The sequence below is a fragment of the Cheilinus undulatus genome, linkage group 8, assembly GCF_018320785.1.
Source record: "Cheilinus undulatus linkage group 8, ASM1832078v1, whole genome shotgun sequence".
Taxonomy (NCBI): domain Eukaryota; kingdom Metazoa; phylum Chordata; class Actinopteri; order Labriformes; family Labridae; genus Cheilinus; species Cheilinus undulatus.
Window position 1 is genome coordinate 19,125,025 of NC_054872.1, and position 27,590 is coordinate 19,152,614.

The window sequence follows — 27,590 nt, forward strand, 5'->3', positions numbered from 1 at the left end:
TAGAAAATGACCTACAAAATTAGTTCTGGGAAGAAAAGTCTACTGCTTGTAGAGTCTCTGCTCAGCAGTAGTCATAGGAGGTAGGTAGGCAGTCATAGGAACAATGGGGGATGGGACTGCAAGTGCTGAATGTTGTTGACTAGTATTGGACAAACGACTCTACCAACAACACTCAAGGCCTCAGGTGACCATCTAGATCATTTGCATTCAAATGGTCGACCAAGGCTTACATTTACATTTCTCTCTGGCCCCAGTCAATTAGAAATGAAGAAGTCTTTCAGAGGAGAAGTGAAATGTCCTCATGAATCTTAACCAAGTTCAGTTACCCCCTTTAGATCCAACTTTGGAAAACCATGAACTGGAAAACTGAGCACTTATTTGATAGGATCATAAGTATATTATAGGTTATAGAGAATGTGAATGTCACCCGACTCAGAGCTTTAGTTGCAGTACATCCAAATATGCATGGGAAAAAGTGTGATTTAAATCATAATTTCAATCACATTTTTTCCGATGTATATTTGGATAATAAAAATCAAAACTACAATACCTTTGTAAAAATACCTACTGAAAACAACTCAAAACTGCATTTGGTGTGTTACATGTTAGAGCCTTGACATCTCACTCTCTTTCAACAGATGATTTGATAACTATAATGATTTACTTTGTCTTCCTGAAACCTGGTTATTTCATGATGCCTGATTTGCATAATCTTCCCAGGGAAAACACAGCTAAAATAGGACCACAGGAACTTCTCTTCTTGTAGAGAAGTTCCTAGGACTAAAGTTTCCCAGTAATTTTGATGAAAATGCACCAGGAAAAAACAACAAAAAAAAATAATTATCATGGTTGATGTGCATGGGGAAGATTTTATAAAAGTACATATAAGCATCAAGTTTTGGCTCTTATTTTCACAAAAATGTTGCTGTAAATTAGTTACACTGAAATAGCATTATTTCTTCAGGCTTGTGTGCACTTTTGTCTTTTAGGATGTAAATTTTAACATGTTGGACACAGCAGAGGGGGGTCTTTTAAAGAGTGTGGAGCAGTTACTCTCAGACATCTTCATTCCCACGCTGAGGAAGATGAACCATGGTTGGGGAGAACTGGACAGTCCTCAGGCCAAGGTGGTCAAACAAGACTTCATAGCATCATTGGAAAGCTTTGTTGCTGTTCTGGTTGGAGCTCAGGAGAGTCTGCAAGAAAAGGTAAGGAGCAGAAAGCAAAAATGGGGATAATTAACAAAAAAATACAACAGTAAAAAGTAAAAAAAAAAAAAAAAAGACATGTCTAAATGTGTTTAGGGTAATGAGTATCATTAAAGCAGCAAGACAACTAACAAAGAGGGTTGAAATAGGATCTTTTGTTTAGTTGTTTGAATCTATTTTATGCATAGACATCATCAAAAATAAACCATTGTCTCTAGGTAACCCTGACAGAGTGTGAAACCTTTGACCTGCGGGCACTTAAAACACCCTCAGACTACATGACGGTAGCAAACAGCTCAGAGACCACAGAGAAGATAGAGGCCTGCATGAAGATATGGATCAAACAGATAGAACAGGTGAGACATGTTTGATGACGGGGAAAATGTTTTTTTCAGACTCAAACTTTCTGTTAAAACTCGGTTTTTAGAACTCTGCATACACTCTCCAACATAACGTTTTGCCAGATTTGATTTTTGTATAAGGAGAGGTTAAAGAGATTTAGAAACATATACTCCATATGCCTTAAATATTTAATAATGTTAAGCAATTAGTGTTTAAAATTCATGTTCATTCTCAAATGTTGTGTAGCTATCCAGCTGGTGACTTTAGTTACTCATTTACTTATTCAGGAAAGGTTGTTGTTAGTTTTTTTAACAGCACAAAACTATTAATATTGTTCCATATTTTACATATTTTTTTTTTTACTCTGGATACTCAAAATTGATTCAAGGTCTGTTTGGGTAAGTTTAAAAGCAAGCACAATAACATATGCAGTACTTGACAAATTTATTAGACCACCTGGCATAAAAACAAGAAAACATAAATATTTTAGAGATCTTTCAAAAACTTTTGTAAAACTGAAAATATTACTGATATTTATCAAATTACAAACTGAAACAACTAAATAATCTTTTTTTAAACATAATAAAATAATATTTTATATGGTCTCCTTTAGCCTTGATAACAGCTTGTTTTCTTATTGGCATTGTTTTTGATGTACTTTTCAACAGTCTCTTTTGTTGTTGAGTTTCAAATACACTCATGATCAAAATTTTAAGACCAGTTAAAAAATTGCAAGAATTTGCATTTTGCACTGTTGGATCCTAAGGAGGTTCTAAGCTTCAAAATGCAAAAAGAAGAAATGGGAGTAAGACTTAAAAAATGTGAGAGAACAATTTATTAAAAACAACACTTAAACTGAAATAGGCTGTTCATCAGCTGATCAAAAGTTTAAGACCACAGCTGAAAAAACACAAAACCCCCCTCAAAACAGAAATAAAAGTTTTACAAAAGGACTCAGTAATGAGTAGCTCCACCGTTCTTGTTGATCACTTCAAAAATTAGTTTAGGCATGCTTGATGCGAGTGTTTTTCTAGGAGGCTAGCGTGAACGTTGCTCAAAGTGGTGAAGATGGCTTGACAAAGGGCATCCAATGTATGGAACTGATGTCGATTTTGTAAACTTCTTTTGCCATCCATCCCCAAATCTTCTCAACTGGATTTAGATCAGGGGAACACGCTTGATGATCCAACAGAGTGACATTATTCCCCTGGAAGAAGTCCTTTGTCAGGTGGGCATTGTGAACTGCAGCATTGTCCTGTTGAAAAACCCAGTCATTACTACACAGACGAGGGCCCTCAGTCATGAGGGATGCCCGCTGCAGCATCTCCACACAATAGGAAACGTTTGAGAAAAGGCAGAGGCTTTGAAAAAAAAACCTCTGAGTATGATTGGATGAACGTTCCGTCTATCATATCTCTACGGGCCAGTCAGAGCAACAAAACACGTGACGTAGCAGCGTGCGCAGCTACTGAGGAATAATGTGAAACATGGTGACTATAGACATGTAAGTACTTGACTTTTGTCGTTTTTGAAAAGAAAACAACTCACTGCTATTCTTTGTTCTTCTTTTAACGAGGTAATGTCGTCAAGTTCTGATAAAAACTCTGCCATGCCTAAAAGTACTGCCCCTCGATGCTGATTGGTCCTGTCACTTTCTAACCGGGCCCAAACAGTTCAGATGGGAGCTTTGCAAGAAGGATTCACCAGTGAGAAACAAGGAAATGGGCATATCCATCTGCTTTGCAAGGTTAGGAGACAAGGCCTTTGAAGACATTTTTTGTTTTATAAGCTCTTCCCTCGCAGATGCCGTCTGATGGTTATTGGGCTGCAGTCGGCACCGGTAACAGCCTTAATTTGGGTCGAGGATCATCCCATGTCTTGATGGACAGCCAATCGGATCCTCTGGCTCACTGCTGGTGACATTTTTTTTGGGTCTACCGCTTGACTTTTTTGTTCCATAACCCTCAGGATCTTTCAAGAAATTCAGAATGACTGTCTTACTGCATCTAACCTCAGCAGTGATGATGCATTACGAGAGGCTTCGCTTATGCAGCTCAACAATCCGACCACGTTCAAAAACAGAACGCTTTTTTGCCTTTGCCATCAGAAGGTCATGACAGTGTGAATACCTGACAATAAATGACACTGAATCCACATTTTGTGTAGATTGTGGCTTTTAAAGGCTGTGGTCTTAAACTTTTGATCAGCTGATGAACAGCCTATTTCAGTTTAATTGTTATTTTCAATAAACCCTTAACTCAATGTTTTTTGTCTCATTTCATTTCTTCTTTTTGCATTTTGAGGCTCTACTTAGAACCTTCAAGATGCAAATTCTTGCAATTTTTTAACTGGTCTTAAAATTTTGATCAGGAGTGTAGTTTCTAGCTGTTTCCACAGACTTGCTTACGATAAAACTTTTGTGCGATCAATCTTTGAATTGACTAAATCCAAATTTGTTCAACAGGATTCGAACCGACCTTGACTTGGCCAGTTCCAGTACTCCAGATTCCTTTTCCTTGGTCAAATAGTCTCTGCACAGCTGTGAATATGCTCAGGGTCATTGTTTTGCTGGTATATAAAACCACAACAAGGGCTTGATATTTACACCCGCCAACAAGCCAAATGCAGGTAGATTTCAGCCGTGTTGGGTAACAGAGTGACCCTAACTAGCCACAATGGCGGGTTGAATTTATCAGTGTCACAACTTATGCTTCGCTCTGACCATGCTTGTCTGTTAGCCCTTATGATTCAGATGCTTGTTGCAGTGTGGCCGTTTGGCAAATACAAGGCTCAAATTTCCCCCCAGAATAACAGCAAAGAGTCTGGTCTCACCATCCGTTGTGCATTTTTACACAGCACCAAGGGCTTTCATGCTGTAAGACAATGACACACAAATGCCACACTCACACACATACATAACACACGGGCGTTGATGTATTGGTAATATAGCCGAAGGCTTCTATGTATTTAGGGAAAACGTTTCAGAATGTTGGAGGATAGACACAGACCAGAACTTCCTCCTTCTGCCTTAAAGCTCCTCTCTGTCTATGGAGGATCAGCATGTCAGCACTGTTTGTGTGTGTGCTTCAGCTGTGTGTCTCTGTCACCCGTGCAGCCAGGGTGTTCTGTCTGTCTAAATATTGTTTGATTAATATTCCCTTTATATTGTTTGTTTGTTGAGGGTGACCTAAATGATAAAACTTCTGCATATGTGCACATTATTTAAATGTTATTACACCTTTGCCATGTTTTTATATGTGGGGTATATTACAGAATTGCTGTATATCAATAATTATGAAGATAATAGACACTCTGAAACTTTAAATAAGTTCACCGAGGCAGTGAGAAACAGAGACAGAAGGACAGTTGTTACTGACTTTTAGATGACTGTCTCTAACAGCAAAGTTTGAAACATGTCTATAGAGTGCTGTTTCTTATGTACAGGGGGGATGTGCTTTACTAAGAGGAGAACAGATATCAATCATATTGATGAGAGAAAATAGAGCGTGTGTGTCATGTCTTACCATACATACCAAATTTGGCATGTAGCACATAGTTTCCAAACAGCAAAATTGTGGCTAATGGAAATACCAAGTGTCTATTAGGTAAGCAAAACCAATGACCACCATGGCTATTGAGCAAAAAAGTTGTTGCCTGCATGGACTAAGATGTTGTGATGGACTTGTCCGTCCAAAAATACCTTCTTCCAGACACTCCCTGGCAAATCTGAGGCATTTCTGAATGTTTGTAGGCCTCAACAATGTCTTCTTAGCAGCTTTTCTTCCCTTTAAGCCTTGTTCCCTTAGTTGTCTGCTTGTGGTCATTCTGGAGACTTTCTCAGATTCTTATCTAGAAGCATTCATCTCTGCCTGAAGAAGCAGTGGTCTTCCTTCCGTCTGTAGTACTGAAAATTTTGAGGTGTCTGACCTCTGCTTCAGTTAACTTTCGTTTCCTGCCTCTTCATTGGCTCATTTTGTAAGAACCAGTCTTGACAGTTGACTCCAAAGCATTCTTTACCACACTGTGAAAACACTTAATGTCTTTCTTTATTTGTCTCAGAGACCATCCAGCATCATGAAGTGCTTCATTGTGGACTCTTTCTTTTCCAGTGAGCTCTGGATGCTTAACCATTTTGAACAGGAATGAGGAATTTCAAATTGAATTCACCTTTTTATACCTAAATTTGAGCCGGCTCTCTGGGCTTCTCTGAGAAGTCTGAAATTAATTGAGCAGAACATTCAACCATAAAAACAAAATTTTCTGTTCAGGAATGCAAGTAAATATTTTTAATTTGACGTCTTAATCAAGAAATAATTATGTGCTTTATTTTTTTCTGGGTATAACAATAATGATTACTGTATATTTTAGCATTAAAATATCATTATGGTTCAAGAGCTTCTACATACTGATGTATTAACCATTACAGAAACATAAGAAATGCCAGTGCTGTTTATTTAGAGCTGTTGGCGTAAACCTTGCATTGGGTGTTAAGCATTGTGTATGTGAATCAAGGAGAATCAGAAGGCACTGCAGTTTTGCCTAAACAGAAAGCAGATAGAAGCTCTGCCTCTGTTTTTCAGGTTCTTGCTGAAAGTGATCAGCTTAGAAAAGCTGATGACCTTGGTCCTCGAGCTGAATTGGAGCACTGGAAAAGACGAATGTCACGTTTTAATTACCTACTGGACCAGCTCAAGAGCCCTGGTGTCAAGGCTGTACTTGGTGTGCTCTTGTTGGCCAAATCCAAACTCATTAAGGTGAGATGAATCACACGATGGTGACTGTGTGTACCACATGTGCAATACATGTCTGTTTATGTGGCCTCAAAGGACACTATTTAAAATGATCTGACCTCATACTTCTTTAAAAATTGCCCCTTGTATAGTTCTAGGATGCCTCAAGTATGTAAAATGTGTGTGGCTGTAAAAATTTTTGTGCCATAGTCTAAATTAAAAGCAGTAAGAGCTTGTTCTGTCTAGTCATGGCGGGAACTGGATGCCAGGATTACTGATGCAGCCAACGAGGCTAAAGACAATGTCAAGTACCTCTACAGTCTGGAGAAGTTTTGTGACCCTCTCTACAACAGCGACCCTGTAAGAAAAAAGAAGTCTTTCATCTAATTTCGAGCATGAAGGGATCTGTTTCTTTCATTTTATGAAATGTACTGTCTCTATCTTAAACTGTACCAAAGTAAAATAAAAACAGCTTTATGCAAATACTGTTAATGCTCTTGTGAAAGCGCCTGCAATAAATATGACTTATAAAAATGTTCACAAGCAATAATTTCTTCTTTACATCAGGTATCAATGGTGGATGCAATCCCTGGTCTGATCAATGCCATCAGGATGATTCACAGTATTTCTCGCTACTACAACACATCAGAAAAGATTACACTGCTTTTTGATAAGGTAAGGTTGGACGCTAGTTTGCACAAGGCAATTTCAGTAAAGATGTCTCTTTCATGTTTCATGGATGCCAGGGTTAGGGTTATGTGTCTTAAGAGCTTAAGTGTCAGGTCTGAACTAAGCATTGGTATTGATACATCTGGAATGAATTTGGAAATCTTGGCAAAGATCCAGTATCCTGCATCCCTACTTTTTGTTGTGGGAATTGTTACTTATTCAAAGTGAAACAAAAGACACATGCATGCATATCTCTGTAAAGTGTTAACTGTTATCATCAAATGCCCAGAATAAATGAATGTATTGATCTGAAGGAAACCAAATAGCTTGTAGAATCACTTGAACCCATCACATCCCAGCATTAGAAATGAAACTTTCACTAGCCTTGCTCATTTGAGTGCTATTTTCCTCCTATTTTAGCACTATGTATTGTGACATGTTGCTGGAGCCACAAAATCTTGAAAGGTACCTTTCTTATTTGACCATACTATTGATATCTTCAGGTGACAAACCAGATGATCACTGCCTGCAAGGCCTACATCACCAATAATGGCTCAAATTCAATATGGGACCAGCCTCAGGAGGTGGTTGTTGACAAAATTAAAGCTGCCATCCACCTTAACCAGGTACGGGAATCCACCTAATGTTAGAACATGCAATATTATTTGCAAACGATTTCTCTCTTCTTTTTCATGCTTGAATTATTATAAACTCTTGTTTCTCTGCAGCTATGTTGTTTTCTTAATGTCATTAGCATTTCTTTGTATTTGGAAACATTTTCATCCACATCAGTGGTTCACAACTGGTTGAACCTCAGGACCCACCATCAACATCTCAGTGACAAATTGCAACCCAAGCTCTAATAATTTGAGGAATTAAAGAGGCATGACTAAACCAGCAGGTGTTACAAGAGTTTCATGGACATTTTGGCTTAATTTTCTTTTCATATACATTTGCAAGCCATTGATAAGGGTTCAGTGACCCAATTTTGGGTCCCGACCAACCAGATGAGAACCACCGATCTAGATAATGTGCCAATCATTAGATGTTGTGTTGAAAGTCAGATCCATGAGTTGTCTGAAATGAACATGAGACTTTAGTAGCTGATTTTAACATTCCTGTTACCATGATATAAAAATATTGATTTGGGCAAAGTTACTTTCAATACTAATTTCCACATTTATATAATGGGTAGATGAAAAGAAGGGTAATGGGTTTCATGTCCTCTAGGAGTACCAGAGATATTTCCGCAAAACCAAGGAGAAGCTGGAGAAAACTCCTACAGAGAGGCAGTTTGACTTTGGTGAAGTTTACATTTTTGGGAAGTTTGACACATTTCAGCGGCGTCTTAACAAGATCCTGGAAATGTTCAGTACCATCTCCACCTATTCATCCCTGCAGGACTCAAAGATAGAAGGACTGGAGACGATGGCCACTAGGTTTCAAGTGAGTGCATTTTTATAGCTAGCTGTTCTCATGACATTTGATCAAATTGTATAATTTTTTTTAACAGACAAAGAGACATTTACTTACCGATTAATAGCATTATCTTTATGCTGAGCCTTTCATTCAGTAATGTTGGAACTAATCAGCAGTAATATATTTAGCTGATAAAGTGTGCTAAGATGATGCAGAGAAAATATTGAGTATCTGTTATTTCTAAAAATTCCTAAACATTTAGTTTCTTCAATAAACTAAAATTTGTTATTGAATGAAAACGTATTACTGAATAGAATATATGAAGAACTAGAAGGTAGGGATGCACAGATGCATTGGCTTAACGTCAGTATCAGCCAATATCTGCCCTGATTTCTACAACAGGTATGTGTCTTCTGGGAAGATGTATGACAAAAAGCAACGTTTTTTTTTTTTTTTAACAAAACTGCTGCTGACTTCACGTACTTTAAGTATGAAAATGCCAGGTTACTCATGTTCTCCTTGGTTTTCTCGTTGTGGAATTTGGTTATGTAGAACTATTTATGTACGTAATCTACTTGTACGTGTAACACTTGAATTTCTTGAATTGCATCACTTTTTCTGATCTGTGTCTTCCCTTGAGAGTTTATTGATGTGAATTGTCTGTTTGTTTCTGCTTCCTTGGATCCTCAGACTGCAGAAATGCAGGGAAAATGGGAGGTAATGTCTGTCCATAGTTTTAAAATTTGCATGACCCATTTTTCATAGTTGCAGTGGTAAAATTGACAGAAGTGTCAATGACATGAAATGTAACCATGGCTTGTAAAACATATTAACAATATTACATCACTAACAGCATGGTACAGACACAAAGACCAACTTCATTTTGCTGGTTATATAAGTTGCTCTTTTTATTTATCTGTCCGTCCATCCATCATAAACTATAGAATAGTTGCTGCTGTAGTCAGCATAGTTCTTACTAAACAAACGAAGCTGAATTAAATTGATTGAAGACTTCTCTCAGAGTAGAAGTTGGCTATTCATGCACTGCAACGTACACAGCAGTTTCAGTAAGCTTAAAGATGAGGTGTTACAGTCACTAAAATTGTGCACTGGGTTCCTTTTTGGTACTTGATAAGTGCGATGCCCCCCTAAAGCATTGACAAAGGAAGTAGGATTACAGTGAAATTGCAGCACTTCCCAGGTCATGTCTGCAGCTTTTATAGAAGCGTTCAAGTTAATAAAACTAAAAAAATAAACACATGGTTGTTTATGCAAGTCTTTCTAGATTTCTTTTTCCCTCTATGACAGGCTATTGTGCTGAACATGAAGAAAAAACACTACAGTTTCCTAGACCAGAGGCGAACTGACTTTGACATTGACTATGAGGAATTCTGCAAAAGCACTGCTGAGCTTCATGTAAGTTAAAAATTGCAGGCATGACTGTCATGAAAGGGCAAAATGAAGCAATAAATGTAAATGCCTGTGGCTCATCTTGTTTTAACCCAAATGCCTATGAGATGTTTGTGAGGCCTCTTTTTTTATTTGTGTGCCTTCAGAGCCAGCTGAAGGGTTTCATGGATAGCACATTTGAAACGATTCAAAATACAGAGAGAGCTCTAAATGTGCTGCAGAAATTTGAAAGGTAATCCATGTGTTCAACACTTCTTTTAACCCCATGTTTAATTTCGATGGAGCCATAGTCTGAAAACAGTCAACTCATTATCCTCCCAGCCAGTTCAGATTCAAAGAAGTTTATAATCCAAAGATGTATACAGAGAAAAACTTTTGAAAATTTCTTCTCATTTTCCATAAATGTAACCAGTAACATTATTGACTGTATTTAAAGCAGGTTTTCCATTTTGGCTCGTATTTTGTGCATATTGCCTCAATCAGTACAGTTACATGGACTGTAATTTGAACAACAGTTGTAGCTCAATTAGTCCATTTTACTGGACTACTGTCATTGCCCCAGTAAACATGCAAAGCAAGGTAAGTGATTTATTGATGGGAGTATGTCTTCCTCCACCATGGCAAGTGGTGTTATGCCCTCTTTTGGAAAGACACTACCGTCTTCTTATTGACCTCGCTAACAAGAGAACAAGGAGTTAACTAGTCGTATGTCAATCAAAAAGGAACAATTTTACAGCTCTGTACAGTTTGTACACTCTGTGCTTTACTTTTAATGCACATGAGATGAACTCCATACATCTTGCTTATGGTAATGATGATAACAGGACACCTACTGTGCTCAGCACGTATGCTGTTCAACCTCTGAGTCAAAGTCTGCCATAGCGTCGGTAGAGCATGCTCAGAATGCCTTGTCAAGCCTGGTTTGTTTCATTGTGTCACAGGGCTACCCTGTGCCATCTAAACTGAGTAAAGCATGCATGCAATGCTAAGCTTAATTTAACTTCAATCATATCCCATTTGTTTTTGTTGTTTTTTCCATTCAAACACTCATTGTATTTTCATTTACAACAGACTAGGCATTCCAGACCTTGGCATTGACGAAACTTATCAGCGTATTCTGCAGAACTATGGCCGGGACATTGAAATGGTCTCCCGCATCTACATGAAACAGAAATTGGACCCCCCCATTGGCCGGGACATGCCCCCTGTGTCAGGACGTATCATGTGGACTCGACAGCTGTATAGCAGGATCCAGGGTCCCATGGATCTCTTTCAGAAGGTAATTTTAAATTTCTGCCTCCCTGCATTGAAATTTGGCAGTGGCTGCTGGTTTTTGTTTTGTTGAGTTACAAAAAAATGTCAGGGCACCTTTTTTTGTAAGTAAGACAGTTTTGATCTCACCCTGTTTAGCAACCAGGAGTTCTTTCCACACTGGAGGCCAAGAGAATCATCAAGAATTATAACAGAGTAGCAAGAGTCCTGCTGGAATACGAGATGCTTTATCATCACAGCTGGATGACGAAGGTACAAAGAGACACGACATACAATTTTGACTTGGGGTGTTGTAATAGAATGAGGTAAAGTACAGCCTCGTATGTCTTATCATCTTAAGTAGTTGTGCTGTTTTTATCTGCTTTATTTTCCCTCTTCCATTTGCCTTAACCCTTACCTAACTACTTCATCTCACCTTGATACCTTCTGTGCAGATGGAGGATGCCCGGGTGGGCCTGCAGGCCTCTCTTCTGGTCAGGTCTCCGCAGACAAAGGAGCTGTTCGTCAACTTTGACCCAGAGATTCTGACCCAGATCAGAGAGGCAAACTGCATGACCAGGATGAATTTGGACATCCCACCTTTTGCTGCTCTTTTGCAGCAGAAACAGGAAACCCTCAAAAAGAACTACAACAAATTACAGGTGAATATTACACTACAATTTACACAACTGATAATATTTAGATATTTAAGCAATATCAGGGGAAATCGACTGAAATTCACATCATGTTTGTGGTAGAAAGCCTCCAAAATCTAAACCACTAAGCAAACTACATTCAGTACAGCCATAAGTAATTGCAATAACTGTTAAAATGTTAAAAGATCTTTTCCCTTCCAGCTAATGTTGAGTGAGAACACCAGAGTGCGGGCCAAGATTCAGAGTGCCTTTGAGCAACTAGCCATGCCACACGTAGCAAAGGTAAGATGTCATTATGATGCAGGAAAAATGCATTAAATCAGAAGCCTATACACTGCCTGGTATTTAAATATGTATTTGAAAGTGGTATTTATTCTTTTTAATTATACAATACATTTAGGATTTTTTTATCAAGATTTAAGCTGTAATGATTATTAAGATATCAAATAACTTCACGATTTCTTGGGGATAATATATTTTGCTTTTAAGCAAAAAAAAATATATATATTTTTTTATAATATAACTTTTTTTTTTTAATTACCATTACATGAAGATTTAATCTATTAGGGATATAATAAAACTACATTTTCTTTCCAATCATCAGTTTAGACCACAGCAGGTTTTGAATGCAGCAGAATGGAAGCTGAGGTTTGCTCTGGTGCAGCTTCTTACATAAAAGTAATGCAAACTAATGAGAACTGATCATCAGAAACCGTCATGTGTTTTCTCAGAAGAGACGTACTTACATGCGCCATTCCTCAACAACAGGCTGCATGATGTGTTGCTTGATTGAGAAAAGCAAAACAAAGCAGCCTTCACCGTGGGTTTGCCTCTGCAAGGTGTTGTAGCATTATCTTGTGTGTTTATATGGCCTTGAACATATACATGTTTGCCATTTTAGACCAGTGGTTCCCAACCTGGGGTCTGGGGCCCTGTCTGCTCTGATGTTGTCAAACTTAGATGTACAGTGCGGCTGTCCAGATCAATGGTGTTAATTGCGATTAACTAAGTTCAACAATTAGTGCATTTTTTTTAAATCATGATTAATCGCATGCTTTAGTATTCCTTTCATCACATTGTAGTTAAGGCATGTCAGCAGCGCCCTGCAGCCTCAGAGATGTTAAATGAGTCCACCACTACTCCGTAATGTCTTATTTTAATTAAAAACTCAGAACCTTTTTTACATGTTCTCTTATTTCATTTCAGTCCATAACAAGTTTATTTTTCTGTTGTTAAGTTCATTTTAAAATCTTCAATTTCTACATCTAAAAACAGATCTATATCCAAACAAAAAGTCAATTATCCTTAGTTTTAGACTGTAAAATCCAAAATGAGAACAAAACAGTTTAAAATGTGATATAGTATATTTCTAAAATGCTATAAAAAGTGTGATTCATCCCAAAAAACTGATATTTTGTAATTAAGTCATCCCACATATTATGTGAGATATTATAAATTATGATATTATTAGGATATTAGGCTACATATTGTATGGCATCAGCTGTATATTGTTACTGGACATGATACCCTAAGAATAAATATTTTAAGTGAGTATTTAAAACCAGCATTTAAGATGTGAATGTATGACAAAATGAGCTTGACTTTGCAGAGCAGCTCCTGCAGAAAGTGCATCATTATACATCATTGTATTGACAGGTGGATGAGGCGATACAACCAGGTTTAACATCCCTCAACTGGACATCTCTGAACATTGATAAGTACCTCTGCTGCATCGACAAGGCTTTAGGTAAGCAAAAAATTACAACAAGATCAATGATTCAAAAGCTGACATGTTGGACACTCTGCAACTCAGCACTGGCAGCATCTGACTATGTGCTTGCTGTTTTGTGTTACTCACATATTTTATGCCCCTTGCTATGTACCAGAAAGTCTGACATTGTTGCGTATTATTTTGTGAATATGTCCCCTCTTTCACCTCCTACTCTTTTTCTTGTTCTCTTGCCTCCAGCCGACCTGGAGCTGTTGATGGACAGGGTGAACGACTTGGTGGAATTTAGGATTGATGCAGTGCTGCAGGAGATGAGTGAATCCACTCTGTGCATTTTACCAGAGGATGAACCTGTCACTTGTGAGGAGTTTGTTCAGACCACCAAGGTAAATGAAAAGATATTCGACATGAAATTGTGCACGTACCAAAGAGGAAGTAGATCATCACAAAAATGGATGTTTATCACCAGATTTTTATGTGAATATATTCACTGCAGACAGAATATCTTGACCCATGCTCCCTGATGTCCAGTACTGGCTAGAAATCACAGACATTAACAGAGCATGACATCATTTGATCTGATGCTCACATAACCTCATTACAGTTTTATGGAGGAATGAAATACAGTAAATTGAAAATAAATTACAAGTGTTCTTGTTATGTTAATGTTGTTACACTGTAAGTGCTTTACCCTTTACATCTAAAAAAAATCCATACAAGTTTGATTATTGCTGAGGCAGCTCTGCTGAAATCCAGTAAGTCAAGTTATGATTCAGCCCCCCACATGGCCATTTACATGTTGTTTCTATATATGCATACAGGACTTATGCATAAGACAAGCCCAGAGTCTCCACACCAAGAGCTTACTGGTGGAAGAGGCTGCAAATGAACTGATCAACATGCTGCTGGAGTTTGACCACAATCAGAAAGGAGAGGTGGAAAAGACTGAAGAAGAAAGCTGTGCTGAGAGCAAGACATTAGATCACATTGACAGTGAAGGTATACTGACATTTTTCCACATAGATCTAATAGATAAAGATATAATTAGGGGTCAGAGTTTCTCAACACAGTTTAACTTTTATTCCCATCTGCTTTCTTTTTTGAATAGTAGGTTTAAAAAAAATCTGTTTTTGCTTAATCACATCTCTTTGTATTTTAGGTGACGATGAAGGCCGCTCCGAGGGCCGTCTCTTCTCTAGAAACACCCTGATTCCGCCTGCCAGCGTTGGACCTTCCTCTCCCTTGATGAGAAAGAAGAAGAAGAGAGACCTGATGGAGGTGATGGAGGAGGAAGCCCAACAGCTTCTCTCCCACTTCAACCACCGCAATGTTGATGCTTTGCTCAGATTGACACGCAACACCCTGGAGATGTTACGCAAGCGCATCCACACCTCCTCACTTGTGCATTTCTTGGGTAAATGTTGTATAACCGTTTTACTCCTTTCTAAGCTTTGTCTTCTCTTAGATAATACGAAATATTTCTAAACAAAATCCTGTTCCTTGTTTTGGTCATCTTAATCCATGACTTATAAAAAGATGTTAAAGTACAATACCCCCTAATTGAAAACATGCCTTTCCTATCCTTAGTGGTCAGCAGTCTCTTTGCTTTGCCAGTCCAGTTTTACTTTTTCCTTTATTTCAGGTAAAGTCAATAATTAATCCCGTTGTGGCTGTTCATTTTCACATTTTTCTTTATGTAGAGACAGCAAAACAGATTGGAGTTCAGAGTTGAAGGTTATTTGACTTCCTTTGGGAACAAATTGGGCTGAAAAAATAATCAAATTTTACCATACCACAGCAGTAAAGAAGATGCATCAAGCCAAACATGAAGAATGATGCAAGACCAAGGATAGTAATTTTGGAATATTTGTGATGCCAAATAATGTTTGTCTCTATTGGAACAAAAGATCAGATATTACAATCAGAGGACATGTCCATCTATCCATCCATCCATCCATCCATATATGGATATTAGCCTATTTATTTCTTTGTTGTTTTTTAATTTATATATTTTCTTATAGTTTCCTCTTTTTGTCTCAGGTTTAATACATCAAAGGCTGAAACAATTATCACAAAGTTCTAAATAACACTAGACGAAACAAAGTACAATGTTATAATGAAAATAATGACAATAATAAAAATAATAATAATAAATTTGAGAAACCTAGGATTATAAATCTGGAACTTAATGTTCCATTTTCATTCATGAACCAAATCTGTAAAGAACTTTGACCCAAAAACTGATGTATGAACCAATCTATGTCCTCTGTCCAATATTGTTTTTGCACCATCATATTTTTCTCTATGGCTGGTCATCATCTAAGTAAACACAAAAGTGTATTTGTAGTGATATTTAATTTTCATGAAATCTTACAATCAATTAATTTGCCATATATTATAAGAATATTCTCTCTTTTATTCGAGCAGTCAGACAACTTCATTTGTTATCATTCAAAATATTTGTTGCAGCAGCAGAGCATGTTCGTGTTTGGTGTCTGGGCTCATGTGTAAAATCAGCACAGCTCCAATTGTCTGAACTAGTTTGCAGGCATTGCTCCATTTATTTGACATTTACAAACCATTTAACTAATGAATCTTAAGATTTTCTTTCTTTAGCACCTCAGTTGGATACTGTATTTACTGGCTTTTGAGATTTAGTAAATCATGTTATCTCTTTTAAGCTTTTCAAATGCCAGTCTTTGAATCCTCTCCTGCCTTCATCTCTCACAGCTGAGGGCGACTCATCCAGATTTGGCAGAAGTATCGGTCATCAGGCAATCTTCAAAGTCAATGTGACTCTCTCCATCCCTAACATTGCTATGGTTCCAGCGCTTGAGGAGGTTCAACAGGCTCTAAATAGAGCAGTAGAGTGCATAGTCAGTGTCAGCAAAGGAGTCAGCCAGTGGAGCAAGGAAAGGATCTCAAAGGTATGTTCATCTGAAAAAATTAAGAATTTATATTTTTATTGATCGTTAAGTTGTCTGATATCTACCAAAAAACTCTTTACTTTTTTTTTTTCTCTCACAGAAAAAAATGAATGAAAGACGTATTGCAGCGCTGAAACAGGAAAGCTCCGAGAGTGAATCAGAAGATGGAGCTACAACATACAGAAGCCTGGCTGGTATGGGAGGATTTAGAATCTGCACCTTGCTCTTTAGGAATTAAAATCTCAACAGATTGCTTATTTTTTGGCCTCAGAGAGATTTATCCAAATTTGTTTTCCATGTGCAGACACGGATCATTAGTTAGTGCACCTCAGTCACTGGATAATCAGATCTCCTCATTTCATAGCTCAGCAGAGCAAAGACACATCTGAATAGGAGCAAATAAAATTGTGTTGAGGGAAATTACATGGATATGTCAGTGCGTTAGGGAGAGAGATATTTCAGCAGAAGATGATTTAAAAGCCCCCAGTTTGACAGAGTATCCCTATAGTGCTTCATGACTTACATGGAGGTAATGTTTTGAAACTTGCTGTATATTTTATGTACTGAAAGGAGTTCAGACTTTTAGACAGTAAGCTGAATTTGAACCTGAACCAGATGTACATATTACATGGAAATTAAAACTTGCACAGTGTTTAAATTCGAATTAGACACATGAAATCCTTGTCAGGATAAATGGCGATAATATGCCTCCATGATTTACACAATAGAAGTGCGATAGTGGGTCAAGATGAAGGGCTGAGGTGGTTTCTGTGGTAATGTGGTACATACAAATCTTGTAAGTTGGGGATGAATATGAAGCCTAATGGCCTTGACTGTAAACAGTGAGAGTAGACATTCACACAAGTTCCCTAAAGCTTTCTTTAGATAATGCATTGCCAAGCAAAGGTTGAACATGAGGCCCAGAGACTTTGACCTTTGACCAGTTCATTCTTGAGTTATAGCAGATATTTGTGCAATTAAAAAAAAAACAAACCCTCAAAGCATTTTCAAATATCACGTCCTCAAGCAAGTGATGCCTTTTGACCACAGAGGCTTTCTGGGTGAAAAATTAAATGCTTCAAATTTTTTGAAAGAGTGTACAATTGAGCCAACATTGTTCTCTGGACCACTTTTACCTAAAACTCCATAAATTGCACAAAGCAAGTGTATTCATCTCCATCACTGTGTAGTCTAGCTTCCTATCTGGTACCCACAATGTGTCCTGCTTAAAGGGGCAATGCACACTCAAATCTCTGGATGCCACTACTATTTCCAAGTATCTCATATAACCCAACTTAAGAACAACAATATATCCTTTTAAGTCAGAGTGGGCATTTGTGAAAAGTTTAAAGACAATCCCTCAAAGGGTACTTAAGATAACATGTTCACAAGAATTGCATAGACAGAGGGACGCTGGACAGACAGACAACCCAAAACATGATACAGATGCACAATGAAAAATCAGTGTTTAATTATTTTCTTTCTAACCGCGTTATTTCATGCCTTGTCCTATAAACTTTTTTACCCAGATGGCAGCACTTCAGACATTTCAGCATCTGTGATCCAAGCCATCCCATTTCAAGCTAGAAACTACTACAAGAGCGTGGCTGACAACAAGGAGATCGCCAAGCTGGTGTCTGTTCTTAGCACCTCCATCAGCTCCACCAAAAAGGTACATGGCTTTGAATAGAGGGAACAAAACATAAATGTATAAGTGTATCTGTTTTTATAATACACTGAATCTGCTTTTTTTCTAACTTTTATATTGTTTTTGGTTTCATTTTGATTTAGGTATTTTCACTATAAATTGACCAAGAAAATTACTGCATCATTAAATATCTGAATTTATGTTTCATTTCTGTATTTTAATGGCCTCAGTAAGGAATCAACCCATCTTCTTATTAAAAAAAAATCTGAATTGTAAAAATGTAAAGCCTCACAGTTTGTCTCTTGGAACACCTGTTGTCCTGTGTTGTCGTGCAGGAGGTGCTGACCGCTCTGAACCGTTTCAGCCGCTACCATGACATCTGGAGAAAAGACCGTGATGACACTATGCGGAAGTATGACAGCCTCAAGGACTGATATACTGAACACATGTGATTTTCTTCCACTGAGATCTGAATCTTTGTGTTTTTCAACAGATTCATTCAGGGCAGCCCCTTACTGTCAGAGTTTGAAAGCCAGATCCTTTTTTATCGAGACCTGGAGCTGGAAATAAACTCTGAACCAGAGTACATCACTGTAGGAGCTTTGGCTCTTTTCACAGGTTAGATTTTAGTTTCATTTTCTGCTGAGACTGCCACCACATGTCTTTAGAACGAAAGGCATCATCACAGTCTTGTTGTGATAAAACAGCACTTTAGGAGTTCCTCTTTAACACTATTGAGAACAACACCAACATAAAACAGAAAATCAATAGCTGATTCATTCTCTCTATTTTGTCTCTCTACCAGCTGACCTGAAAATATCCCTCACAGCTGAAACCAAGAACTGGATGGTTGACTACGGACTGTACTGTAACAGGAAGTACCGCTCAGAGATGGAGCAGATCTTTGCCTTTGTTGATGAAGCAGGAAAGAAATTGAATCGGCAGATCAAAGATCTGGATGACATCCGCATCACCATGGCAGCACTAAAGGAGATCAGAGAACATCAAATATCCATTGATTTTCAAGTTGGTCCCATAGAGGTAAATCACAACAGGAAGTCTTTCATACAGCATGGTGGTAACTGACCACTTACTCAAACACACAGCATGATCACAGCAGGAACAGCTTTCGCTAGTGAACAACTGAACATTTCAGTATAATGAGAGGGTTTTCTATGTATAGATGAAGCCTACATTAAATTTTAATGATGCCTATTTAAGTGTTTACATTTGGTGTAAGGCTAAATGTCCAAACAAGAGTAGGAAATCAAAGCTGAAATAAATCTTTGATCAGTTGCCAGAGATATGAAGCATGAGTGATGAAATTTTTGCTAAAATCTAGACAAAAGACTCAATATCTTGTCACCTTGCCACAGGAGTCCTATGCCATGCTACATAAATATCAGCTGTCAGTAGCAAAAGAGGAGGCAGAGAAAGTGGATACTCTGCGCTACACATGGGAGAAGCTGCTGTCAAGGAGCGCAGAGGTGCAGAATGAGCTGGTGGCCTTGCAGCCCAACTTCAGAGGGGAGCTCATCAGCAATGTGGAGACCTTCCTGGAAGACTGTCAACACTTTTACCAGGACTATGAGAAGGTAAAGGTGAAAACGACTGAAAATTATTAAAATAGGATTATCTGTATCAAACAACAATTACTTGGGCAGTCTTTGACACCACCAGCAGCATTCCAAGGGAAAGACAAGGGAAGAACTCAGACGGATCGAGATGACCTATAAACTTTTCTTTTTCCCCTCTGCTCCAGGATGGTCCCATGGCTTCTGGACTTGCTCCTCAGGATGCCAGTGATAGACTCATCATGTTCCAGGTTTGTTGTTCATTTAATCTTCCACTTAAATGGGGGAAAATTTTAATTTGTTTTTTTTCTTTTCTTGAGACAGTATACAGTACAGATCGTCTGGATTTTGCCGTCTTTTTTACTTTAGCATCTGTCTTTTTTTTTTAACCAAAACCAAACACTTTTACAGGAATAGAGGAGAAGGAGATAAAAAAACAAACAATAAAAACACAAGTACTTAATAATAAAAGTACTAATAATCTGTTTGGCAGTCAGACTGGCAAGTCTGGGTTTGGTGGATGGTGGGAGAACTACCTCCATGACTGCATGGAGCCAACTGTGAAGTTTAGTGAAAGAGGGATAATGGTCTGGGGCTGTTCTGGTTTGTGCTAGGCCCCTTATCTCCAGTGAAGAGCAATCCTAAAGGTCATATACTGACCCTTTTAAGACAACTTTATATTGGTCTCAGAGGTCCCCAGAACATGTCTGGGAAGTTTGTTGCTGAAAAAAACTCTAGTATTAGATTTTTGCATGTCTAAAATAACCCTGTTTCTGCCCTGCTGAGAACGAACCATTTTTGTGTCTGTGACTTTAAATTAGGGCTGTCAAAATTGGTGCGTTAATGCAGAATTTTCCATCATCATGATTAATCTGATTAAAAATTTTAACGCAATTAACCCATCTACAGTGCAGAATGACTCAAAATCCCTGAAAAGTCTGTGGCAATGCATTTTAGGTAGTGTGTCCAAGTAGGGTTACCGTCCAGCATGCTGCCGCGCATGCGCAAATGGGATCCGATAGTGACCAACCAACTCAAAATGTAAGACACTAAACAGCACGTTGGCCCTCCTGATGGGAAATTTGAGTCCAAAAAAAACAAGACACAACAGTCAACGACATAAAGTATTATGCACAATCTGCAGGAAGAAGTTTTCTTTTCACCGAAACACTTCCAGCTTAAAATACCACATTAACGCGAAGCATACGTTCATCTGAGATTGAGTCTGTTTGGTTATGCAAAATGAAACTCGATTAATATAGATTAAAAATGAGTGATATTTAATCATAATTAATCAAAATTAATCCACAGCAACCCTGTGATTAATCTGATTAAAAATTTTAACCATTTGACAGCACTACTTTAAATGTTACTGAGCTGTCTGACTCCGCCCCTCTCAGGAAATGGATGCGACTTCATGGATGTGGTTCTCCTTTTCCTCCTCCCAGCTGAGAGGAGGATCAGGAGAGGGCAGCGGGATTTTCTTCCGGGCCAGGAGGGCCACTTTAACCTGCCAGTTCTAACTCCCCACATGACATCATGAGGGGAAAACCTGAGAATGGCTTGTTTCAGCACACATTTTTTGAAAGGTGAAAGGGGCACATATTTTTGTTAAAAAGCCTGAAAAAGGGTATTTTGCATGTGAAATTTTTTTTAAATATTTGCTAAAGACGTTTCTTTAGTCCAATCCAGAACAGCTTGATTAAAGGGTTTTTTAAAATTATGTAACAGGTAAATAATATTCTGATAGTTTTTGCTCTTGAGTTTATCATCTTATTTTTTTGTTTATGATGCTTGACTTACTGCTTGCAAGTCTTCAAAACCTTTCTCACATCTCAAACAATGTTTTACTTCAAATGTGCAAATGCTGAAAATGTGCATGCTTTGTTAGACAGTTAACTTACAGTATGTATACTTTATCAAGTCCAGTTGCCTATCTTTGGACAAAGATCTGGATTACCATGATCTGGATGAATGAGAAACTACAGAGACATACTGTACAGTATATTTGAAATTTAAGTACTGTACTGCATTTAAGGTAAACCTTTGCCATTCTTCTCCTTTCTAGAACCGATTTGACAACCTCTTCAGGAAATACATCACATACACAGGTGGAGAAGAATTGTTTGGACTTCCTGTTACCCAGCATCCTCAGCTGTTGGAGATCAGAAAGCAGCTGACTCTGCTGCAGAAGTTGTATGGTCTTTACAACAATGTCATCGAAACAGTCAATGGCTACTATGACATCCTCTGGGCTGACATCCACATCGAGAAAATAAATAATGAGCTTCTGGACTTTCAGACAAGGTTAGTTTGTTCATGTACTGAACTTATACAAAAAATAACAACTTTACAAAGTTAAATGGAAATGAAAAGAGTCAGCACATTTATTAGATATCAATGAAACAAAATGCTTTCGAGTGAAATAAACAAAACAACTCTGCATGATCCCTTTAATTTGAATAAGTAAGAGTGGCACTGCCAGGAAATACCAAACATTATACAAAAGTAAACCAAAGAGCTCACTAATGTTTAAATGATTTGATGTAAAACTGTTTTTCACAAGATATTCAGGTCATCAAGTTTCCAGAGTGAACATCAAGTCCAGAGACAGCCTTCAGTGAAAAATAAAAATGTTTTTTTTTTCTTTCCATCCTCCTCCTCATTATCAAACCCTCTCCATGCCTGATAACGATGTCCTTCCAGCTCAAAAAAGTTTTTCATTCTTTGCTTGAATGCTCCAGAGGATATCAACCTCACCATTTCCGTTCGCAGTTATCTTTGTGCCCTGTCCTCTGCTTAGGTATTTCATTGTGCATGTGTCCAAGGGAAATTGAAGGGGAAAGAGGATAAGCCAATCATATCTTCTAGGTTTTTGATGAAAAAGTAGTTATTAACAAGTCTCCCCTCTATTGAAAAAAGTCTAAAAACCTGTGAGTAAGAAGTGCACAGTAATGATGGGTACATGTTGAAGGAGGAGAAAAAACAACACATGGCTATAATGCTTCCTGTCAGTTTTAGTAGTTTAGTATTCTTTTAGGCAGTCTCTATATGACTTGTATGCCTTTAAAGATGACTCCCAACAGATCATGTACTGTATCCTTAAAATGTAGATGTCGCAAACTGCCTCGTGCTCTGAAAGAGTGGCAGGCTTTCCTGGACCTGAAGAAGACAATAGATGAATTCAGTGAGTGCTGCCCCCTGCTGGAGCTCATGACAAACAAGGCCATGATGACTCGCCACTGGAAGAGAATAACAGAGGTTAGTTAAACAAATCCATCAATATGCCTGTTACCAGCTGTCTCCGCATGAACAAACAAAGTCTATCTTATTGTTTGTCAAGGTCACCGGGCATACCTTTGAGGTGGAAAGTGATACATTCAAATTACGTAACATCATGGAGGCTCCTCTGCTCAAGTTTAAAGAAGAAATTGAGGTAAGTGTGAAGAAAAGGCTACCTATGCAATGCAAAAACATACTGAAAGCGTCTGGTAATAGTGATACTTTCCTTCAAATACTGAACAAAAACTTTTTATCATACAGTGTAACAGAGGTGCATGATGCCCTGATCCCATTCTAAAAACTAGGTGTGCTTAGGTCTTGACTCTTGATATGTGTTTTAGATTCATTTTATGCAGAATAATAGCATTCCTTCTATATAGTTAAGAAAATGCATTATGTACAGTCATGTGCATAAAGGATTTGTCATGAGACTGGATATGCCACAACCTGGGGGGGACGGGAAAGCCAAGGTCAAGTTTGATGGCATCTCTTTTATCTGGACCTATTCATCCCTGGCAATACACCCAGAGACCACCAGTGGTTTTTGTGCCCTTGGGACATCCACAGCACAACAAGAGGCTTGTGGTGACCCTACTACCCACCTGGATAGAACCCTAGGCTTTATTACCACTTCCACTTACTCCATCCTGAAGTTGTGGACTGTTTTTATTATATTTAAACAGATAATTTTCCTATGCCCCAAAATGCAAGGACATCCAGAGTATGGCCAGGGTTGTGTTAATCCTCCTGATGGTGTCCTCTGGCAAGCTTACTTGCCACATCTTTGTCTTACTTTAGCCTCAAGTTTCAGTCATAACATGCCTGAAAGCCCTGCTCAGCACTGTAAATTATGTATAAAATGTTTATTCTTTTAGATTTTTTTGGTTCCCTTTCTTGTAGAAATTCATTGCTCCTATTTAATTCCAAAGTGCTTTTTTGTTGCTTCAAATTATGTTTACTTTATGTACGCACATTCTGTTGCCCATATAATAATATTAGTTTACTATATTGTTTTCTTTCTACACAGGATATCTGTATCAGTGCAGTGAAAGAGCGGGATATTGAGCAGAAGCTGAAGCAGGTGATTGCTGAGTGGGACAACAAGACATTTACATTTGCCAACTTTAAGACTCGTGGAGAGCTGCTACTGAGAGGAGACAGCACATCAGAGATCATCACCAGCATGGAGGACAGCCTGATGATGCTGGGGTCTCTTATGAGCAACAGGTATGTAAATTTTGAATCAACACAGCATTAATCTTTATTAGGATTTTTGTAAGTGGCATCACATTGACATGCAATGGAGCACAGCCAAGAGGAGATTCCCCCACGTCTTAGCACTATGCTCCAGCAATCTAAGCTGTCACTGTCTGTGCTATAATGTAAAGCTTGTATGTTGTTTGAACTTTATTTTTTCCAGGTACAACACCCCGTTTAAATCCCAGATCCAGAAGTGGGTTCAGAATCTTTCCAACACAACTGACATTATAGAAAACTGGATGACTGTCCAAAACCTCTGGATCTACCTGGAGGCTGTGTTTGTGGGTGGAGACATCGCTAAACAGCTGCCTAAGGTAGATCCTTCCTCATGAATTAGATGTTTTATTTTTAAGATTCTAGTGAGATGATATTTTATGACTTATCAAAGATATTAGAAATCATCATGGTTAAGTCTGCAGACCTCATACTTGTGGGCCAGTTGTAATAGAAATATGCTATGATCTTGCTGGCAGGGCATAAATGTACCGTGCGCCAGATTTGACCCCTGGGCCTTGAGTTTGACACCCCTGCTCTAGCATATCAGTTTACATGTACTGTATATTATAATGCATGTATTCAGGTCAGGACTTTCAGCATACCTTGGAAACAGGGCTAAGGTTGGAATATATACTGTTAAGTTTAAACTACTTCCTGTTTCATTGCAAATCTAAACTTTGAGGACTTTTTAGTGCCATGGCCTTCAAGTTTCACACACACATTTCAGAGCTTTTGGATATTATGGTTTCTTTAAGCTGTTTACCAAACAAGATTTGATCAGATAAATATCCAAGGAAAAAACAGAACAAAACGTGGCCCTTGGAAATTGGCAAAACACACTAATTCTATTAATTTAATTAAAAATGGCAGATCTCCTTTTGGAGTCCAGGTGTGGTTGCAAAACGCTTTTTGGAAGAGCTTGTTGAGCCTTTTAGAAAGTTTTAAAGGAGGGCTATGGCATCATTATAAGACATTCCTAACTGAGGTCCATGAAATATTATTTTTGCAACTACTGATATAACTTCCCAGGATTACTAGTTTCTGGACATGTTAAAGCCACCAAATATTAAACTACCATTTCCACAGAGGAATAGTAGTTTTTTCAATTCCATTAATGTCCTTGCAAGTCTTTCAGTGTTTGAGACCTGTCTACAACCCAGCTTATCAGGTACCTGATCTGTTTTAAGGAAGCAAAGCGGTTCTCTAACATTGACAAATCCTGGGTGAAGATCATGATGCGAGCCCATGAGATGCCCAATGTAGTACAGTCATGTGTGGGAGATGAGACTATGGGACAGCTGCTCCCTCACCTCCTTGAACAGCTTGAGATCTGTCAGAAGTCACTTACAGGGTGAGTACAGAGAACCACGGTCCAAATCAATTTGAAGTGTAAGCTGTTGGATTGCATTGTTTAACAGGAAGAGTCCTTTTACAAACTAGTACAAAAGCAACCCTCCTGTAAGACATCTGTCTAGTTTGTGTTTTGTTTGTACTGGTATGAGGTGTTGTGGATAACATTTTTTATGATGTCCAACAGCTACCTGGAGAAGAAGCGTCTGCTGTTCCCTCGTTTTTTCTTTGTGTCGGATCCAGCTCTGTTGGAGATCCTCGGTCAGGCCTCTGACTCCCACACTATCCAGGCTCATCTTCTCAATGTCTTCGACAACATCAAATGTGTCAAGTTTCATGAAAAGGTGAATTTCCGTGAAGTGTTGGGATTGTATATATGAAAAACCTTGCTAGACAACTTAATGTTGCAATGCGATGCAATAGAGTGCAATGGCTTCCCACAGACCCTCTGGCATGAGATTTTTGTATTGATAACAAAACACAAAGCTGTAATACTGAATTGATTCATATGAATTATTTAGATGAGATTTTATTTTGATTTAGCATTATTTTATTGACCCTACTTTGCAACTGAATTAGAATAATTTGTCATTGTAAATGTTAAAACATGTTGGCTTTGTCAGATATATGATCGTATTCTGGCGGTGTCATCTCGAGAGGGGGAGACTGTGGAGCTGGAACGTCCCGTCATAGCAGAGGGAAATGTGGAGGTTTGGCTCAATGCTCTGCTTAACGAATCCCAGAGATCTTTGCACCTGGTTATCCGACAGGCTGCCCTGGCAATCCAAGACTCTGGATTCCAGCTCATCGACTTCCTGAACTCTTTCCCGGCTCAGGTAGAACAAAGTTTGATTAAAAAGAGAAAAGAAAGCAATAATAGAAAGTGAGTAATGATGTAGGCTGAGCATTTAATCAAAATTTTGATTCAAACACAACATGTCCTACTGCAATTTTCAAGTCGCAGAGGGTGCAATATTTCTTTAACCTGAAATGTTTGTCAAAATACCAGTTTATTTATTTATTTACTGATTTATTCGCAGCAGAGCTTTACTCCTTACACATCACACAAACATTCAAGTGTAAGTTTTTGCAGTAAATCCCACATTCTTCATTTAATTTTTCTCCCTATTTCTACATGGTTTTCTTAGGGAAATAACATAAACATAAACACGATCATTTTCTCCAATACAACAATTCCTAAACAAAAATTTCAATGAGTCAAAATAATTGCAATTAGATTTTTTTTTAATTGTTAAGCCCTATTGAGAAGGTACTGAACTGAGAACAAAGGGCTAAATAAACAGACCAAGGTATGACATTGGATCTGTGATTTATTCATGAATACGTAGAACATAAAGGTGTTAAAAAGCTAGGAGAAGCTATTATTTTAATATGTTTGCCTTATACAGATATTCTAGTCATATGATTACAGAATCAAATTTCCCTTTATTCAGGTGGGCTTGCTTGGTATTCAGATGATATGGACGAGGGACTCTGAAGAGGCTCTGAGCAATGCCAGATATGATCGTCGTATTATGGCAAAAACCAACCAACTGTTCCTAGATCTCCTCAACACATTGATTGACATGACCACCAGAGACCTGGAGACTGTGGAGAGGACAAAATATGAGACCCTCATCACTATCCATGTCCACCAGAGGGACATATTTGATGACTTGGTGAGTGTAGTGTTAATCCTCAAACACTGTAAATAAATGCTTGGTATACTGACTTACAATGTACCATTCAACCAAGCAACCTCTGTTTATTGTTTTTTTAAATCAGCTAAGCTTAAAGATGCTGGTCCTTTTGTTGAAGCTGCTTTAACTTTTAGTATCCAAGGACTGAGGTGTTGTAATATGTAATGAATTTTACAAAGAATCAGTTCTATCTTGTAAAGTCTTTAAGCATTAACATGGGCAGCCAAGTGGTATTGAAATCCAGAAAAAGGACTGGCTTTGAAGTCTCTACTCACAGAATAAATTGCCTGACTAGTGTCCAAGGTGAACAGCACAGGTGTGAAGTAGCTCCATTTCAATGTGTTTTTTCATCAATATTTTATTCCTTACTTTCTTACTCAGTTATTCTTCTTGCATCATATCTCTCTTCCACAAATGTCGTGCAAACAGCTTCTAGCT

The 27,590-nt window shown here is 38.1% G+C and overlaps 1 protein-coding gene across 1 annotated transcript in view; it reads left to right on the forward strand.

Annotated features, from left to right (window-relative positions):
* The window catches only part of dnah5 (dynein, axonemal, heavy chain 5), a 172,962-nt gene that overhangs the window by 19,934 nt on the left and 125,438 nt on the right, over positions 1-27,590 (forward strand). The window contains exons 5-38 of the mRNA XM_041793296.1: positions 990-1,208; positions 1,427-1,564; positions 6,131-6,304; positions 6,527-6,640; positions 6,848-6,955; positions 7,453-7,575; positions 8,180-8,395; positions 9,677-9,784; positions 9,925-10,010; positions 10,850-11,057; positions 11,189-11,302; positions 11,485-11,691; positions 11,887-11,967; positions 13,342-13,432; positions 13,655-13,800; positions 14,236-14,413; positions 14,574-14,828; positions 16,145-16,341; positions 16,442-16,535; positions 17,871-18,013; positions 18,325-18,401; positions 18,483-18,607; positions 18,795-19,030; positions 19,366-19,584; positions 19,752-19,814; positions 21,632-21,870; positions 22,677-22,824; positions 22,907-22,999; positions 23,873-24,072; positions 24,266-24,419; positions 25,290-25,453; positions 25,640-25,796; positions 26,076-26,288; positions 26,907-27,131. Of these exons, the coding sequence (XP_041649230.1) occupies positions 990-1,208; positions 1,427-1,564; positions 6,131-6,304; positions 6,527-6,640; positions 6,848-6,955; positions 7,453-7,575; positions 8,180-8,395; positions 9,677-9,784; positions 9,925-10,010; positions 10,850-11,057; positions 11,189-11,302; positions 11,485-11,691; positions 11,887-11,967; positions 13,342-13,432; positions 13,655-13,800; positions 14,236-14,413; positions 14,574-14,828; positions 16,145-16,341; positions 16,442-16,535; positions 17,871-18,013; positions 18,325-18,401; positions 18,483-18,607; positions 18,795-19,030; positions 19,366-19,584; positions 19,752-19,814; positions 21,632-21,870; positions 22,677-22,824; positions 22,907-22,999; positions 23,873-24,072; positions 24,266-24,419; positions 25,290-25,453; positions 25,640-25,796; positions 26,076-26,288; positions 26,907-27,131 (5,313 nt within the window). The remainder of the gene's footprint in view (positions 1-989; positions 1,209-1,426; positions 1,565-6,130; positions 6,305-6,526; positions 6,641-6,847; positions 6,956-7,452; positions 7,576-8,179; positions 8,396-9,676; positions 9,785-9,924; positions 10,011-10,849; positions 11,058-11,188; positions 11,303-11,484; positions 11,692-11,886; positions 11,968-13,341; positions 13,433-13,654; positions 13,801-14,235; positions 14,414-14,573; positions 14,829-16,144; positions 16,342-16,441; positions 16,536-17,870; positions 18,014-18,324; positions 18,402-18,482; positions 18,608-18,794; positions 19,031-19,365; positions 19,585-19,751; positions 19,815-21,631; positions 21,871-22,676; positions 22,825-22,906; positions 23,000-23,872; positions 24,073-24,265; positions 24,420-25,289; positions 25,454-25,639; positions 25,797-26,075; positions 26,289-26,906; positions 27,132-27,590) is intronic.